This window comes from Siniperca chuatsi, linkage group LG15 (genome assembly GCF_020085105.1).
Source record: "Siniperca chuatsi isolate FFG_IHB_CAS linkage group LG15, ASM2008510v1, whole genome shotgun sequence".
Classification (NCBI taxonomy): domain Eukaryota; kingdom Metazoa; phylum Chordata; class Actinopteri; order Centrarchiformes; family Sinipercidae; genus Siniperca; species Siniperca chuatsi.
The window spans coordinates 15,002,849-15,019,890 of record NC_058056.1 but is presented as its reverse complement, the minus strand read 5'-3'; the positions used below and the strand labels follow the sequence as shown (position 1 = coordinate 15,019,890).

The following is a 17,042-nucleotide window of genomic DNA, read 5'->3' as shown; positions in this document are numbered from 1 at the left end:
CTCCACAGGAGGTGTCTTTTATTGAGTCTTAAGCAAAAAACAACAACTATACAATAGAAAGTGAAAACCTTTAAAAACTTTTCTTCATCTCAAAATGCTCTGCAAGGTTATTCCAGATTTGTCTCGTTTGATGGTTGCTGTTTTTTTCTATGGTCAGACAAGTGGACATCAGAACAACACCATAGTCTTTTAAGAATTGGTTTATATTGTTTTTTTGCTCATGTTGTTTCATTGGTCTCATGATGCCGTTGAGTTTTGGATCTAAACATTACAAATGCACAGAGTTCAGGGGAACAATCCAAACAGCCTCAGAATAAAAGAATACAATCAGACATGAGGATGGGAGGACGCATAAGTAAAAGTGTAATTTCCGTACAATATATAGCATGTGCACCACTTCACACTCCCATTAGCAGAGATGACAACAGCTGCACTTCCCTCATATCATATTAAACAAGCAGTCTCTCCTTATCTTCTGTTGTGAATTCATATATTCAGACTGCAGCTCATCGCCACTTCCACTGCCTGCACTTGACAATTATCTCCCAACCATCAGCTAAAACATATACTTTGACTCTGTAAATGGGTCTAAAAAGGAGTTCTGGGTGTCTGAAATGTAAGCAGCCTCTGCACCACCATCCTGTCAGATGCATTTTTTAAGAGATAACATCTGAGAAAACTAGATCAAGAAAATTTGTTGTTTAGAAAGTCTTAAATTAGGCCCATTAGGTAGCTTAAAAAATCTTGTTGAAAAAGACACTACTCAGCTCTTTCACTTGGTATGGAATAAAGGAACTGTGTTTGATTAAGTGTTCCTTTTACAGATAATAGTGTGTATATTTAACTGCTATATTCTGATATAAGTGCAAAAATAATATTGCACATTAATGGCTTTAGCCAATAGACACACTCATAAACACTACTAATGGTTTTCAGTGGGGGAGGGCGTTCTGGAGCACCAGTGTCTCATCATCGTGATTATATAAAAGAACGTTTCAAAAGATCTTTCAAAATAAGACTCCTTTTTAATGATTGTTAGCTTTCATTAGAGATAATTGTCTCATAACATCAACTTAGGTGATGAATAACGGTTTGCTCGATATGTGGGAAATTTCTAAGGCTGTTTGATATTTGTTTGATTGAAATATAGGTTTTAATATAGCATAACATCCACAGAATATAATCCATTTGGAGCTCCATTCATGCTCTTGAAGGAGAAATGTACAGAAGAATGACATACACACATTAATCATAACTTGTTACAACTTGACAACTCTCTAATCTCTGGGGATCATGACAAATTCAGGACTTACAAACAAGGTAACAGGTCAATAACAGAAAATGCTGAGAAACTCTGCAATGGTGCATTACTCACCAGACTGCTCGTTTTCACTGCTTGTTTTCAGCTCCTGGCGCTCAAAACCACAATCAGTAATACTAGTGGCACAAGTGGTTAAACCAGCATGCTGAATATTGTGAAAGTTTTATAAGTGTGACAGCTTCAAGAAAGAAAGAAGACACAAGTATCTTGCAGTAACATTATATGTAAAAATGTGCATACAGTAGGTCAGCACAATTTGAAAAATGCACCTATAGCTGTCAACAGATTTTTAAAACTTAAATGGTAAAGTATTTTATGTTGAAACTTCTGCCTATTTCACTGTGCTTTGACATTCAAGTTGACTGTCATCATTTACATTTACTTATATATATATATATATATATATATATATATATATATATATATATACTAATATTCACTTTTTACTGTTTTACAGATGATGCTTCTTTCTCTGTCACCATCTAAAAGTTGACATTTAAACACAGATTTTGCATACTGCGTTGTGTTCACCAAATGTCACATCTGCAGCAGAAAGTGTGAAAAGCCTTCAGAGGCTCAAGACCAAACTGAATGACAGAAATATATTATTCATTCATTATCACACATACTCTTCATGTTCCTATTTTATCCCTAAAACAACATTAAATGGAGAGGGAAAGATGATTTAAATAAACCTGTTTATTGAGTGACATTCAACAAAATCTAATATTACACATGTAATACACATCGTACAATCACCCTAATACACTATCAGTTAAAGTGGACAGGAATGTACACATTTAGATTAGAACAGCACATTGTTATATACATAAACATGCCATAAAGTTGAAAGTCTTAGAAATGCACAAGAATATGAATATGTACAACCATTAGATGAAAAACTATCAAATTGATTGTGTATTTTTTTACAAAGATGAGCAAAATCACTATATTTAAATCAGTATATTTTTAAGCTCACAATAGCATATTTTTCATTGCTAAATAGACTTTCAGTACATACGCATCCATGCATTTGTTAAGAGTATAAATAATTACACACATAAATCCTTTTAATCAAAGCAGGCTGATGTTTTTACACCTGTATAAATTCAGTCAAAGAGACAGAACTGCTGTGTATTTTTGTTTGTGACCATGACCAGCTGTACACACTGTGGCTGTTGTATGAAAGGCTTACAACCTCTTTTCAAATTTCAGCATGCTTTCAATGAACTTACGTTTCACTCAGTTTGTCTGTCAGTATGAAGGCTGACAAGATTCATATTAAATTAGGAGTGAAGAAGATACCCTGTGTCATTTCTGAAGCGAGAGATTTTTATCCAACTAAGCTGAATAAAACACCAGGGGATAACATTTGTGTGCCTATTCAACTGAAACAACAATTCAAGCGTAGTTGTCTTGACAAACAATGTTGTTTACAACAGCACCTGGTAAATCTGCCACAATGGTGGAGGTGTGAAGGCGTGGCACTCTGTGTGACATTGTCAGGATGCTTGACCCTTGACCCCTATCCTTTCCTTTTCCTCTCCTCCGGGACAGGAAGTGGTGACACAGGTAGGACAAGAACTTGTTGTGCAATGAGGCATAAATAAAAGGGTTGTAGCAGGCGGAGCTCATGGCGAACAGGTGACTCGACACCTGGATGGTGTTCACATAATTCTTCCCTAAGATGGAGAAGTCTGTGTCCAGGTCACGGATCAGATTCACCACCTGTAAAGTTAAAATTATCCAAAGCATTCATCCAAGGAAAATGTCATGTGACAATTAATTCTTAATCCTTTAGGAATTTGTTATTTTAAAGGAATAGTTCAACATTTTTGGAAATACACAAATAAATTACAGATCACTTTGCAAATTAAAAATTTTGGTTCAGTTCAGTTCAGTTCAAAGATTTGACTTTCGTGATCTTTTAATAAGCTTTTAACAAAGGAAGTAACATACTGTGCGGGATTCAGTGTAGTCATTTCAGTCTGAAGATTATTTACTTTCTTGCAGAGAGTAAGATGAGAATATTGACGCTACCCTCATATCTGTACTTTAAATTTAAACCTAAAGTCAGCAGTAGTTAGCTTAGCTTAGCACAAAGACGGGGGAAACAGCTAGCCTGGCTCTGTCCAACGGTCACAAAATCCACCTAACAGCACCTCTAAAGCTGACTAATTAAGACATTATATCTTGTTTGTTTAATTTGTACAAAGTGTCAAAATGGAAAAATGACACTTTGTGGTTTTACAGTTGGTTGACTACAAGACTCCTTGAAGTCACTGCACCGGCCAAGAAATAGTCCGGTACATAACCCCCATAAATCCATAGTTTGTAGGTTTTTGTAGGGATTAAACAAAAGAGATTAAACAAACTCGATATAACCTGTTAACTCGAGAGCTTTAGAAGTGTTAATAGGGATTTTGTCACTGTTGGACAGAGCCAGGCTAGCTCTTTCCCTCTGTTTCCAGTCTTTATGCTAAGCTAGGCTAACCGGCTGCTGGCTCCAGTGTTGGATCTTTTCATCTAACTCTCAGCAAGAAAGCAATTAAGTGTGTTTGTCAAATTGTCCAGCTATTCAAGAACCTTTAAGAATTAATTTATTCATGTTTTCCTGTATCCACCAAATCATCGGTCTGTCTTTCCCATTCATCTGTACCTGCAAGGGGAGCCATGAGAAGGCGAAACAGAGGACAGACACCAGCAGCAGGCAGAACGTCTTCCTCCTCCGTCTGCTCCATGCAGCCCTTGCAGATCTCAACTCTGGACACGCCGTCAAGCCTGACGTGGTCCTCTGCTTCAGCTGATTGGATATAGCACAGTAGGAAATGGAGACAGCAGCAAGTGGGACAAAGTAGGAGAAGAAGAGAATGAAGCAGGAGTAGATGAGGCGGCCTCGCTCCTGGCCATCCCAGAACTCCTCACACACGGCCATCTGCAGCCCTGCAGCCTGCAGGTCCAGGTAGACGGTGTGTATTGCGGTAGGTGTGGATAAAGCCAGAGAGGACAGCCAGATCAGAGCCACCAGACCCCAGCAGAAATGGCACCCTGCTCTTTTGCGGATAGGATAAGCCACAACCATGTAACGATCCACTGCGATGGCCATGAGGGACAGTGCGGCTGCATAGACAGCTGCAGACTGCATAACAGTGACGAAATGACACATGTGGGAACCAAATACCCATCCACGCTGGTCAAAAGCGTAGGATGCAGTCAAAGGGACGCAGAAGATGCACATGACCAGGTCGACGAGTGCCAGGTTGCTGATGAGGAAGTTTGTAGTGTTGTGTCTTTTCTTGTTGTGCCAGATGAGGAAGAGCAGGAGGAGGTTGCCGGAGCAGGCGACCAGGACCACGGCCGAGTAGAGAGGGATGAAGACGAGCTTCAGGTCGGACAGGAGGTCCAGGCCAGAAAAGGAAGGGGCTGGGAACGGAGAGGTCGAGAAGAGGGGGTGAGAGGAGTTGCAGCAGGAAGAAGAGAAGGTGGATGAAGAGTCAGACATGGATGTAGATGAAGAAGAGGCTGGAGAGGAAGAGTTCACCTCGGTTCGGTTCAATGACTTCTCCCAGTCCATAGCTGCAGAACCCAGAATGAATAACAAACAATTTATTATGAGATCATTCCAAATAACCTGCTGCATATTTTGCATATATGATCATATTTATCTCATTTAATATCATAATTGCCTGCAATTTTATAATTTATTGAAAAACATTTTGATTGAACCCAAAGTGATATTAACAGCATGATAAGATAGAGAAATTGAAGAGATGAGTCACATTTGGACAGACTAATTATGGACCATCTTCAAAACAGTCTTCAGTCTCATTAAAAAGCTGTAAGCTTGCAAGTCCCCCTCAACAATGACACATCCATTTACTTTCATCTGTCTCATCTTCACAACATCTTCTCCTCCTCTCCTCTTCACTCAACACTTATCACCTTTTATTTCTCTCTGCCTCTCATCTGCTCAATCATCCGTCTTCTTCTTTCTCCCTTAGCTCTTTCCATATTACAAAACAAATCCTGTCAGATTAGCCAAATCCCAAATAGTTCTATAAGGAATGGGAAATCTGTAAATGAAAACCTTTGCTGGCCTACTGTAGAGCATGAATAGGTGCTTATTAATGACCTACTTAAGATGAGCTAAACCCACTGACCACAGCATTTATCATAATGTTACTGTATTTATCTTACTAAATTAGCTGAATTTTCATGTCCAATACAGATGATCAGAAAATAGGAATAGGTACTCATCTCATGCTGAATCAGCTCATTGCCTCATTGACGTGAACTGATCGGTGATTAATTTGCACATCATTCACACACAGTTGTTTGCTTTTTTATAAATCTTAAGCAGTTTTTCTTAATACACAAAATACATCTCAATCTTGTTATTCAACAACCATTTAAGAAATAATCTAATGCAAATTTGACAGTTATCAGAGTGCATGCCTTTTTCAAAAAAGTAGAAATTAAAAGAAAGAATACCTCTGAGAGACCTCAGTCAGACATTTTTTTAAAAATGACTTGGACAGTCCAACGCCTGTTTGTGTCCTCTGTCTGTAGGGAGTCCCACTGTTGTGCAGCTTTGCCTGCTCACTGCAGCCCGCTCTGCTTCAGAATAGAGAGGTATGCTCTTTCTCTCTCTCTCACACAGCATACAGTACATGTTCATGTAAGTGAGTCACCTCCAGTAGGGAAAAAAAAAAAGATGGCTTGTCTGTCATTTCAATCTCACTCAGTACCCCCAATGAACAATCATTGTAATCTCCTATGATAGTCCTCTTGGGAACTCTCTCTGGTAATAAATAGTAGATTTATAACGACCTTGCCCTGTTTTATGTTTTTTATCTGACATTGAATCACTATAATTCTCCTTGTGGGACTTATAATGTGGTTTTATTTAGTCAATTTATAGTGATCCTGTCACATTTTATGATCTCCTATGTTTTCACTCATGTTATCCTAAATGTATCCTTTAACCAGCATCTCAACTGAGTGGAACAGCTGACTTTGGCCAAAAAAAAAGAATATTTTTTAATGCTGGATGTTAAATTTCCAGCTGTGAGGTTCTTCATAATGAGACTGCTTTTGAGACAAACACACCCAGAAACCAACATTAGGGAACAGAACAGAAATTGAGCAATTAAAGGACAAACCATGCTCTTTCCCCAGCAGTACACATCTTAAATATTCATAAAACTAAAACTAATTTAAAAATTGTGAGTCTTGGTGCCAGAGCTACCACAAAAAAATAGTGAGACCGTGTGATTCATCAAGTGAGCTTCTGCAAAGGGTAATCCAGGACAAAATTCATTAGTATAGGACTACTTGAGGGGAACAGAGGGCTGATTGTGAAGGTAATGAAGATGTCCATGAACTGGAGGACATTGAAAATATTTAAGGATTTGTAAAGCAGTTTTATCATTAATGTTACACAAATTTGAAATCTCAATAGGAAAAACTTTTGTGACCAAATTCAAGTTTGTAACACCGTCAGTGCAATGAAGTGTAGCATAGTATTTGCTAGTATTTACTAATTATGATGACCTTTTCAGCATAAAGAGTACTTGACTTATAGGTGCAGTAATCATCTAGTATTTGAGATGAGTCAGACTGTTAAATGTATGGAGGTATTACCTGTTTTGGAACAAGGATGCCATTTATCACTATTGTTACAAACACCTTTTTCGTACCAACAGCTGCAACATGTTGTGAACTCTGAAATGTTTCAGCAGTCATGTCAGTTTAACCTTCTGGGGTCTTGGTTGTTTTTTTCCTATTACTGTTGCCTCAGACCTCTTAATATTTAAAAATGTGTATGCATTATAAATAGTCATAAGACCAAAAAGAACAGAATTTGAATTTTTCAACATTTTATTCATTTTCCACCACAAACAATATATGCAAATGTTTACTGGCTTCACATTTGTAGCCCAAGTCCTCAGATAAAAAATAAACAAAACCAAAAAAAAGTTGAAAAAATAAAATAAAGTATCTATTACACAGAAAAACAGAACTATTTATATTTTTATCCCAACTGTCCATACTTGGACATACTTGGGTGTAAATTTTACTTGAGCCACACACCAAAACAGTTTGTGTCCAAAATAACACAGAGGGCCACATTACACACCTTACACTTCCATTGTGGGGCCTGCTGGACGCTTTATTCCTTGGATCGGTCTGGAAACTGATGGGGACAGGATTGTGGTAGTTGGAAGCCCGTTTTGGTGGGATCACCAGAGCCCACATAGCTGGGCTGTGAGCTCCTCCAAGAAGGCCAGGTGGGTCATGGGCTGTTCATTCCTCTCTCTGGCAGGTTCCTTATGGAGGAGATAGCTGTTTGATACCACCTCAGGGTCTCATGGTGGTACTGAATCAGCTGGTCTGATGAATCCACATCTCCCATGTGTTTGTTATCATCTGACACAGTTGTGGGGCATGGGACAGCCACAGTGGACCAGCCAGCCTGGCTCTTGACCTTCCTTTGCACCGTGTCACCAGAGTGTGCCACATGCACTGTGGAGCAGACAGCAACCTCACATGTGTCCATCCACTTCACAAACACAAGTGGGCCATCAAGTTGCCATCTGATGGTGCCTCAGGGATATACTTTTTTTTTTTTTGAGGGCATTGGATGCTGAGCGACGGCAGTCCTTCCTGTTCTTCCTGTAACTTCCAGAAGCCTCAATGTTCATGGCAAAAAGGTCTTCGAAAAGTCTTGGGTTTGTGTAGAAGTTGTCAACAAATAGGCCCACATGAGCCAGTTTCCAGATATCCAGGCTTTACCAGGGACATTACTGAGTCATAAGGCAATCCAACTGCTGAAGGTAAAGCCGTCTATAAACACTGAAGTCAACAGTGTAACCACTGCCACTGTCTGCCAACACAATAGGCTTGAAGCCTCATCTGGTTGGTTTTCCTTTCATGTACTGCCTGTATCTTTTCTGGGCCTCGCTTGCAACCATCCGCTCCTCGAAGCTGATGTTTTGTCCTGGGTGAAAACGGGTCTTGATCTTGGTCGTCGGCCGGTGTGCCTCACTTTCTGTAATTTTCTGTGTCCTAATTGGGATCACTCGTTTGAAGGTTCCAGGACATCGCCTGAAACTTGTCGTTGATCATCGAAGTAGCAGGCAATCCCACAGAGAAGATTGTTTTCTATCTTTGGTACCTTTTCATCCTTTAGAGTAGTTCTTCCTTGCCTGTTTGTTGGTGTTATTGCGCAAGCTTTAGTGGCTTTAGTGTAAAAAACAGCTTGAAAAGGTCGAGTGGGCTGTAGCTGCTACTGGGATTTAGTTTATGCCCAGAGGACCTTAGGAGGAATTTCTTTGGTGGTGGAGTATCAGCATCCATCTCTGCAAACTCTATGAATATACATTAATAGACAAAGAGATGAAACATCAATTATTGGAAGTAGTTTTGGGTTGATACTATAATATTATATTGTAATTCAAGTTAAATAATTTGCCTTTTTTTTTCTTTTTTTCCAGGGATGACATTTAGGGTTAAATGGTTGTTGAAGCTCTTTTTCTCAGGGGACATCACAGGTGGAATTCTTTATTAACACCTTCCAGAGATGGAAATTACATTTTAATCGAGGATAGGTGCCAATCAAATTTTAATTTCCTGCGATTCAGGGCTTCACACTATTATCTGTCATCCCAATCCAACCTATTACCACAAAGCACAGCTCTGTGAGACCTGGAGAGTTGGCAAGTGACTAACTTTACTCACTGAAATAGTAACTGTAATAAGCATCCTCCAGAATATGTGAAATAAAGTCCACTTTATTATGTCAACATAAATGGCAGAATTTGTTCTCCACTTCAATGAAAAATGAGAGAACAAACATTGTTTTACTTGCTTGCATTCAATTGATTTCACACTTTCAGTCCTCTGGGTCCTAGAAGATAGATAGCATGCTAATCAAGGGGTTCCCAAAGGTTTTCATGTCAAGGACCCCAAATGAAAGAGATTAACATTAGAGAATGAAGCCATGGTTGCTGTTACTCAAATGAACACTATTGAAGAAGATTTCCCCAGGCTGAATTGATTTATTTCAGAATAACACTCAGTTGCCAATTTATTAGCTACATCTAGCTAAAACTAATAGTCTATACACCATGTGATCAGGAAGGTTTCAGTGAGGGAGAGACCTACACTTGACACTGTCTACCCTCTCTCTTTCACAAGCACAACCACACGTTTGTACTTCTAGACTCGTGAGGACCCTCATTCACATAATGCACTCCCTGGCCCCTAACCTGAAATCATTACAGCTAAATCTTTAACCCCAACCGTTACCGTAAACAGAACTATCTATACTTCTAACCTTAACCCTAAAACAGTCCTCACTTTGCAAATATGTTCTCATTCCCAAAGTCTAAATCTCAAATTGGTCCTCACAAAGATCTAAGTACAAGAGCACACACACACAAAGTTCAGTGTCTGAGAATATTCTAAGTTTTAATTACATTTCAGCTGCCTAACAGTGCCCTTGTTTCCACTAACAAGCAGACAAATTAACAGAATCCATTCTACTTGTTTTTATTGAAACACGGGTAAAAGTTCATATGTAAAATCAACATGGTAAAAATCAAGATGTTACACAATGTTACAATATTTTCAAGAATATATTCCTACTCTAGATGTCACAATTTTTAAAAACAGAAAAATAATGTCTCTGAAAGATTATGCATTGCTTACGTCATACGAGTCTAATTCACAACATGATACTGCATGTGGTCCTTCATTAGCCTTTGCATATGTATTAAAAGTAGAAAGCCAGTCTTTCTAACAGATATAGTGAGAGTCACTACACAGACTAGATGCTAATTCTGCTCCTACAGGACAAACAAGTCTAATGTCAAATTCTTTATTATGTATTTTCACAGTATGATCTTGTTGAAGGGATGAATAGCAAGGACAAAACACATGTGACTGAATAAGTACTTAACACTCAGTTGCTTGGGATACAGAGGATGATGACAAGCTGTAATTGCTTCTATGACCGCTGTTAACAAAAGCTTTGGCCAAAACACTGCCATGACATAACGCAGCTCAAAATGAGCGTGGGGGGGGGGTAACAAGTCACCCCTACTGAATGCACACCAAATTAGTTCTTCTTTCAGTGTTACTATTTTAACACACTCATTTCTCCGGGCTGTGAGAGTCATCTTCCTCAGGGTTGTGTCTCTCTCCCTCCGTGTCCTTGTCGTTCTGCGTGTGGTTTGGTTCAGCTGCTTCCTTATTCTGAGACGGCCTCAGGAGATATTCCAGCTCCTCTGCGCTGATGGCCACCTTTTCAGGAATCAACCACCTTTTGAAGTGTTCAATAGCACTGTGGAAGGGAGGTACACAAAGATATTAAGATGAGAAAGGGTGTATTTCAAGCTCTTTATTACCTGGGAGACGTGATATTCTTGCAACACAAAATGTGAAGTAATTCTGTTGTCTAGAAAAGCAAATTACACAAACTCTAGTAAATTTAGAGCATACTACAGGAAAAGAGAACAGCGGATGGAGTTATTCCAGTAACATCTGAAGTTGGAATATATAATAAAATGTCAGAAGGACCTCCCATGCTACCTCTCATCCATGTCACCGCCTTGGAAGAGCTCTGAGGTCTGGGCGTCGTGCAGAAATCTATCCCAGCATTCTTTCTTAGCTTGAGACAAGGAGCGCAACATGTCCCTGGAGGTCACATCACTGGACTGGCCCTTTAGTTTCTTTAGGCGGTTCTCTGCACCAAAATGTAGACATTAACAAAATACTGTATTTCACATGTTAAATCAAAATTTGGACTTTTTCACATGGAGAGATAGAGGCAGCAAGTTCTAACTTTGACAAAGCACACGCAGCAGGGTGCAGACCAGTGTGAGGCCATCAAAATTAAACATGTCTGTCAATATAACTTGCTTTATTGTCCAAACGTTTTTTGGCTATTTTGCCATCATCAAGGTGGTATGTAGGGTTGTTCCCTCTCTCTTCATATACAGTCCATCAATTAGTCAGTTAGTCTAAGGTTATAGGATTATTTTTTATTATTAATCTGAGGATAGTTGTCTCAATGAATCAATTAAATGTCATAAAATAGTAAAACATGCCCATCACAGTTTTTTTAAAGCCCAGTGTGATGATATTAAATAGCTGTTTTTCCCCCAAACACCAAAATATAAAAACCACTGGAAATATAAAAATATTAATTTTAATATTGAATAAGACAACGATAAACAGCAAAATCAGGAAGCTGGAACTAGGAAATGTTTGGCATTTTTGTTTGAAAAATGACTTAAGCAAGTAACAGATTAGAAAATAGATTTATTTAAATTCTGTCAATCGACTAACAACTCAGAAATGATAAGATAGTACTTTATTTATCCCGAGGGAAATTGTTCCGCTATGAATTAGTCATAGTTATCAGGTATAAATCACCAGAGATACTAGGTATACAAATTAACCATTAAGGGTACAACAGACAGATAAAGATGTAATGTTTTGTGAAGTATTGTAAAGTATTTTTGAAAAGGTAATAGTAATGTTGTATGGTTAATATTTGTGGTCACTTAAATTTCTCTTGCAGGTTTTCCCACCATATATGTTATAGCAGAGGTGGGCCACCTTTGTTAACATCAGAAAAAACAAGTACACTATGAATTAAAACATGTATCTTCAAAGAACAGCATAAGGGCTATTTCATGAACCAGATTCCATATATGTAATGAGTGTGGCTAAAAAACATCAGGATCTGGGAGGCTTACCACCTCTGCTAAACAATTTCGTGAGGGAAACCGTGTCTTCTACACCTTTTTATCTATTAAGAGTGAATATAGTAACCTGTAAAAACTATTTTGAAAAGATAATTGTAATGTTTTGTTTACCCACTATTTTGGTTGATTTATAAATACGTCACATGACAAATTGATGGACTACATGTGGGAAAACCTAAAACAACCTTAGATACAACCCTGGTGAAGGCAAAATAGGAAGGCCCCCTAGGTATAAATAACATTTGGGGAATAAAGCATGGTATATAGGGGAAGAGTTGTGCGACATGTTTCAGTTTGATGGACTTTGAAACCCTTTCATCCTTACAATGTCCCATGCAACTTGATGGAGAAGGATGTATGATGGATGGTATAATCAGGTAGATGGAGGACAAGGTGAGCTAAATGTGACCTGAGGCCTACAGTCACGAGAGGGGCAGAAAGAGGCAGGAGGCAGGCCTGTACCTAAACTGGCTATGTAGATCTCAGAATCCTCCATGGGTTCCCATTTGGCGCTAGAAGAACTGGTATTTGTCCCATTTGACTGTCCATTGACCTGCACACCGACTTGTGCTGCTGGCTGGAATGAATCTTTGAACTCCGTGCTGTTCTCCGGAGTTGCTTCAGCTCGCACCTCCGGCAGACTGGAGCAGATTTCGGACCACAGATCCCCGCTGGACCGGACCTGCTGACTCTCGAAGTCGTCGACCATTCTGGTGTAACTGAGCAACTGAGTTAGAACAGATGTCAGCATCAGTTTTCAACATCAGTTAGCGTTGGCCCCTTTTGTTGAAGGCCTGATTCTTTCTGTAACTTTAAAACAGGCATGTCCGTGTGACATTTAAATAAAAGACAGAAAGGGAAACTACGCAGATTTGCAAATACGAAGAGTAGCCAAAGCTTCATTTACATCAACATACTTAAGCTAAATTGGTGTCTAACCTACTGTTTTGTCTATTGTTATGCATTTCAAATGGTTTGTCATAATAAATTACAAATATTTCTTACCTGTGTGAAAATCTCAATTTCGTAACTGTTATTTCCTCTAATGTATGAGTTTAAAGATTGAAGATTAGCTTCGCTAGCTAACTGTGTCCATGATCCACAATCTCTAATGAGCGACAGCCCCCTTCCTTATTTGATGTCATATGATTGGACGTTGTAACCGCCCATCAAACCGTTTTGAGATGTGATTGGATCTCAACGGCTTCACATTGGAGAGTCCGCATCTCATTGGCCAGGCGCTTTGGTTCGCTGAGGAGGGAGCCAGGAAGTTTGTCTCAGCTGGAAGGAACGGTGGTGAAATACCAAGGTAAACAAGCTCTGCTGACCTCTGTTGAATTATTTTATTCGTGAGTATTCACCATTTGAGTAACTAACATTAGCATTTGCAGTCGTTCAATGACATTATCTGTTTATAATGTAACGTTAACTTGTTATTATAGCTTTAAACTATGAAGCTGGCTCGCTGGCTAACTGTCAAGTTCAGTTTAATATATGAATAATGTACTCAGGTTTGAGAGCTGATCATCATGTCACTGCAGGGAGATCCAGTGTAAGAGATGCGAGCAACGTTGCGCCTGGCAGTAGTGGCAATCCCGATGGGTGTGCTGCTGTCCCGGACCATGGCGTGGATGTCCAGTGGCAAAACACATCCAGAGCTCATCAGCAGGCTAAGGGGTAATGGGCTGATGTCAGGGACTTGAGCTTTGATATTACAGGGTCTTTGGCTCAAAACCTCAAGGTCCTCCATGTAAAGATATTTGAGTGAGACCGCTGGTGCTTTTATACTGTATTTAAAATAAACTAGTGTGATACTCTCTCTAGTTATGTGGATATTGGATAAGCAGATAGAGTCAACCATTATTAACTTCACTCAGAAAAACATGGAGGATAGTTTTACCCAGAATTAAAATTAAAAGACAAAATGGCAAATAAACTATTATTATAAGATAAGATAGATCTTTATTTATCCTAAGGGAAATTGTCCTGAGGGAAATTGTTGTTCAGCAGTTGCAATACAAAGTAGGCATTTTCAAAGTTTAGAAAAATATATCACTGAACTACAATGCAACTTTTAAGATGAGGAAAAGACTACATGTAAGCTATATCATGATGTTACGACGACCAAAATGCCACACAATGATCAAAATCTGATTGATATACCACCTTGCTTTAAATATTGACCCAATGCTATGCTTTCATTATCATTTTTTTTTCTTTTAAAAAGCCTGTATTAATTCGTTTTTCTTCAGCATCACAGAGTTTTTTTTTCTCCTCAGATCATGGGGTGATCCACAGTGACCGCGTGTTTGATGCCATGCTGGCTACAGACAGAGGGCTCTACTCTAGAGACTATCCTTATGCAGACTCTCCTCAGTCCATAGGTATTCATATCCAGTCACTCTTTATAGACACGTGTAGACACTTGCCTATCAACACGGTAACAGGTATTTGAGTGAATACATTGTGTTGTAGTGTAATAGCTGTTTCATGATATTTTCTTATCACAGGCTACAGGGCAACCATCAGTGCACCACACATGGTGAGTAACAAACACTGAACTCTTCTGAGATGTGAGCAGATATCTTAGGATGAACTATAATTCACTTATGCACATACACATGATGGGCTGAATGTTGTCCCGTGGGCCTGGTTTGACAGCATGCTCATGCATTGGAGCTGTTAAGTGACAAACTAACTGAAGGGGCATCTGCGCTGGATGTGGGTTCAGGAAGTGGATATCTCACTGCCTGCTTTGCAAGGATGGTAAGTTCTATATAAACTTTGCATGTTTTTTACCATACACATATTATTGACATTATGTTTTTCGCTTAAGTTGGCATAAAATACAGGATATGACTGAGTGCAATAGCTGCATTTTTCTCTTGTTTGTAGACAGGACTCAGTGGTAGAGTAGTTGGCATTGAACACATCGACGAACTAGTTCAAAAGTCAATAAAAAATGTGCAAGCTGACGACCCAGAACTGCTCACCTCTGGGCGCATCAGACTTGTAGGTGAGTCTGGAGATGTCAAAGTCACACCTCCTTTCAAATTCAGATGTTGAAACTGCACAGCTACAAAAGACTAAGAAAGTCATTCCTATCTGTCCACAGTGGGAGATGGAAGGCTCGGCTACACAGACGGAGCGCCGTATGACGCCATTCATGTTGGTGCAGCTGCAGCTACTGTTCCTAAGGCTGTAAGGACACGTAAAGGTTTTTACGTTTGTGAACATAGAATAGAAAAGGATAGAATAAGAGAAATCATGCTACATCCAAAGTCCACAAACAAAGCACATTGAGTTAAGGTTAAAACACATTGCAGTATATCTACAGCAGTGAAGTAAATCTTAAACAGCCAGCGGTCTCTAAAACAAATTTTCAGAAGTGTCTCCATCCTGACTGACTGAGCTGAATTTCTGTTTTCTGCCCTCTCTTTGTTAAAGCTCTTGGAGCAGCTGAAGCCTGGTGGGCGGTTGGTTCTCCCAGTGGGCCCCGACGGTGGCAGTCAGGTGCTGGAACAGTACGATCGGCAGAGTGATGGGACCTTTCTCAAGAAAGCTTTGATGGGAGTGGTTTACGTCCCCCTGACTGACAAGAGGCGTCAGTGGCCTGGGTATTGCACGAAACCACTAATAACCTATCATTTTAAAGCCAAAATCAGTGAAGGAAAGCCACTTTATGTACTGACAAAACCTGCACATTATTCATGAACATTACCTCCATCGGGTGCCTCTGTAGTCTTCAGAGTGTTTTATGCAGCCATGAGGCACATCCACCTACATCCTGTAGCTTGTTCCTGATTATGTCCATGCCATCCTTACTTCTCTCCCCAGAGGTGAGCTCTGACTGCAGTGTGGTTGCCCCTGCAGGAGGTGGCGTTGGTGCTGCATCTCCGGGGCCCCGTAGTACTCCTCATGGTTTCACTGAGCTCCAGTCTTAAAGGCCACCTGCACCGCTGGGTTGTCACCTAGCAACGTACAAGGAGGATCTCGCTCTGTTTGCCCGACCACATTGTCTTCCAACAGTGCTAAAACAGTCAGTGACTGAATGAGCGACCACCGCTGGACTGATGACCTTACTCCCAGAATCCTTGGAGTCAGTTAGAGAGTGATGAGGATATTGTGGATGACAAAGAAAGGTTGTCTGAGATTAAAGTGATTCACAATATTATTTATGGGTAAGTCTGTGAAGTTCAGCAATGAGAAAAATGCAATAACAGCTTGAGGAGCTACAGAATGTGCTCTTTTGCATGCTTGTGGGAAATTCAGATAAATGGTACATTTGTGTGTAATCTCATGGGAATGCTGAATGCAGCAACACATAAAGACAACCCAAGTACAAGCCAAGGAATTTAAATGAAAATTCAGCAAATTAACAAAGTAGTATATATTTTTCTGTAAGAACCTATTCTTACTTGCCTCATATACTGTATGTGCAGGATATGTCCTGTTTGACATTGTGCCAAAAATGTATTAATTAAGGCACTTACATTTTTGAAACTATACAAATATTTAAATATGTGTACACTTTTAAGATTTATCAATAAAACCCACTAAATGAATACTTTTGTTCTATTTGTTCTATACTATTGTTCTCATTTTTCTACTGAATATTAATGCAACGGGGTCAAGGAGGGCTACAGGAGGGACAGGGAAGGAATGTTTAATATTTTGAATGAGAGTATGAGACATGAAATTTAATAATTTTCTACATTTAATTAAAAAAAACACAAGAAAATGTTATCATTGTCTGTAGAGGGAAACATCATCATTATTTTTTAAATTACACACTTTCAAAACAAAATATGTACTCATTATTATTATTATTACTTGTATGTACCAAAATAATACAAATTCTGTGATCAAAAAGGAGCATTGAAGAGAAATATCTTGCATTACTTGGCCCCTTCTAACAATAAATAAATAAATTATCTACCATAGAT

The 17,042-nt window shown here is 39.2% G+C and overlaps 3 protein-coding genes across 7 annotated transcripts; 1 reads left to right on the top strand and 2 right to left on the bottom strand.

Annotated features, from left to right (window-relative positions):
• Positions 1-1,810: 1,810 nt before the first annotated feature.
• Positions 1,811-9,715, bottom strand: prlh2r (prolactin releasing hormone 2 receptor). Of its 2 annotated transcripts, XM_044166026.1 has the most exons (3): positions 5,813-9,715; positions 3,981-4,897; positions 1,811-3,049 (listed from the first exon to the last, which is right to left on the bottom strand). In XM_044166026.1, exons 2-3 carry the CDS (start codon positions 4,893-4,895, stop codon positions 2,723-2,725), a joined length of 1,242 nt encoding a protein of 413 aa, XP_044021961.1. In that variant the 5' UTR covers positions 4,896-4,897; positions 5,813-9,715; the 3' UTR covers positions 1,811-2,722. The 2 variants fall into 2 exon arrangements, with proteins under 2 accessions (XP_044021961.1, XP_044021960.1); XM_044166025.1 differs by having other exon boundaries at positions 3,981-9,715.
• A 143-nt stretch (positions 9,716-9,858) lies between these two features.
• On the bottom strand, positions 9,859-13,252 carry ccdc32 (coiled-coil domain containing 32). Of its 2 annotated transcripts, none has more exons than XM_044166032.1 (4): positions 13,102-13,252; positions 12,559-12,823; positions 10,916-11,069; positions 9,859-10,667 (listed from the first exon to the last, which is right to left on the bottom strand). In XM_044166032.1, the coding sequence occupies exons 2-4, from the start codon at positions 12,803-12,805 to the stop codon at positions 10,478-10,480; spliced, it is 591 nt and encodes a 196-aa protein (XP_044021967.1). In that variant the 5' UTR covers positions 12,806-12,823; positions 13,102-13,252; the 3' UTR covers positions 9,859-10,477. The 2 variants fall into 2 exon arrangements, with proteins under 2 accessions (XP_044021967.1, XP_044021965.1); XM_044166030.1 differs by having other exon boundaries at positions 12,559-12,906; positions 13,102-13,209.
• A 10-nt stretch (positions 13,253-13,262) lies between these two features.
• On the top strand, positions 13,263-16,661 carry pcmtl (l-isoaspartyl protein carboxyl methyltransferase, like). 3 transcript variants are annotated; one of them, XM_044166027.1, is made up of 9 exons: positions 13,263-13,405; positions 13,638-13,773; positions 14,376-14,480; positions 14,607-14,638; positions 14,758-14,862; positions 14,992-15,112; positions 15,212-15,297; positions 15,544-15,713; positions 15,970-16,661. In XM_044166027.1, exons 2-9 carry the CDS (start codon positions 13,656-13,658, stop codon positions 16,004-16,006), a joined length of 774 nt encoding a protein of 257 aa, XP_044021962.1. In that variant the 5' UTR covers positions 13,263-13,405; positions 13,638-13,655; the 3' UTR covers positions 16,007-16,661. The 3 variants fall into 3 exon arrangements, with proteins under 3 accessions (XP_044021962.1, XP_044021964.1, XP_044021963.1); XM_044166029.1 differs by having other exon boundaries at positions 13,265-13,405; positions 15,934-16,661; XM_044166028.1 differs by having other exon boundaries at positions 13,350-13,445.
• The last annotated feature ends 381 nt before the right edge of the window (positions 16,662-17,042 follow it).

Excerpts from the sequence above, each read along its gene's own strand:
- ccdc32 (XM_044166030.1), bottom strand. The coding sequence starts at position 12,847 with ATGCTGACATCTGTTCTAACTCAGTTGCTCAGTTACACCAGAATGGTC. Across the intron at positions 11,070-12,558 it reads GATCTACATAGCCAGTTTAG|AGAACCGCCTAAAGAAACTA; the intron begins GTACAGGCCTGC and ends ATTTTGGTGCAG. Across the intron at positions 10,668-10,915 it reads GGCGGTGACATGGATGAGAG|TGCTATTGAACACTTCAAAA; the intron begins GTAGCATGGGAG and ends TCCCTTCCACAG.
- prlh2r (XM_044166025.1), bottom strand. The coding sequence starts at position 4,970 with ATGCAAAATATGCAGCAGGTTATTTGGAATGATCTCATAATAAATTGT. Across the intron at positions 3,050-3,980 it reads TCTCATGGCTCCCCTTGCAG|GTGGTGAATCTGATCCGTGA; the intron begins GTACAGATGAAT and ends TTAACTTTACAG.
- pcmtl (XM_044166027.1), top strand. The coding sequence starts at position 13,656 with ATGCGAGCAACGTTGCGCCTGGCAGTAGTGGCAATCCCGATGGGTGTG. Across the intron at positions 14,863-14,991 it reads CTGCCTGCTTTGCAAGGATG|ACAGGACTCAGTGGTAGAGT; the intron begins GTAAGTTCTATA and ends TCTTGTTTGTAG. Across the intron at positions 15,298-15,543 it reads CAGCTACTGTTCCTAAGGCT|CTCTTGGAGCAGCTGAAGCC; the intron begins GTAAGGACACGT and ends TCTTTGTTAAAG.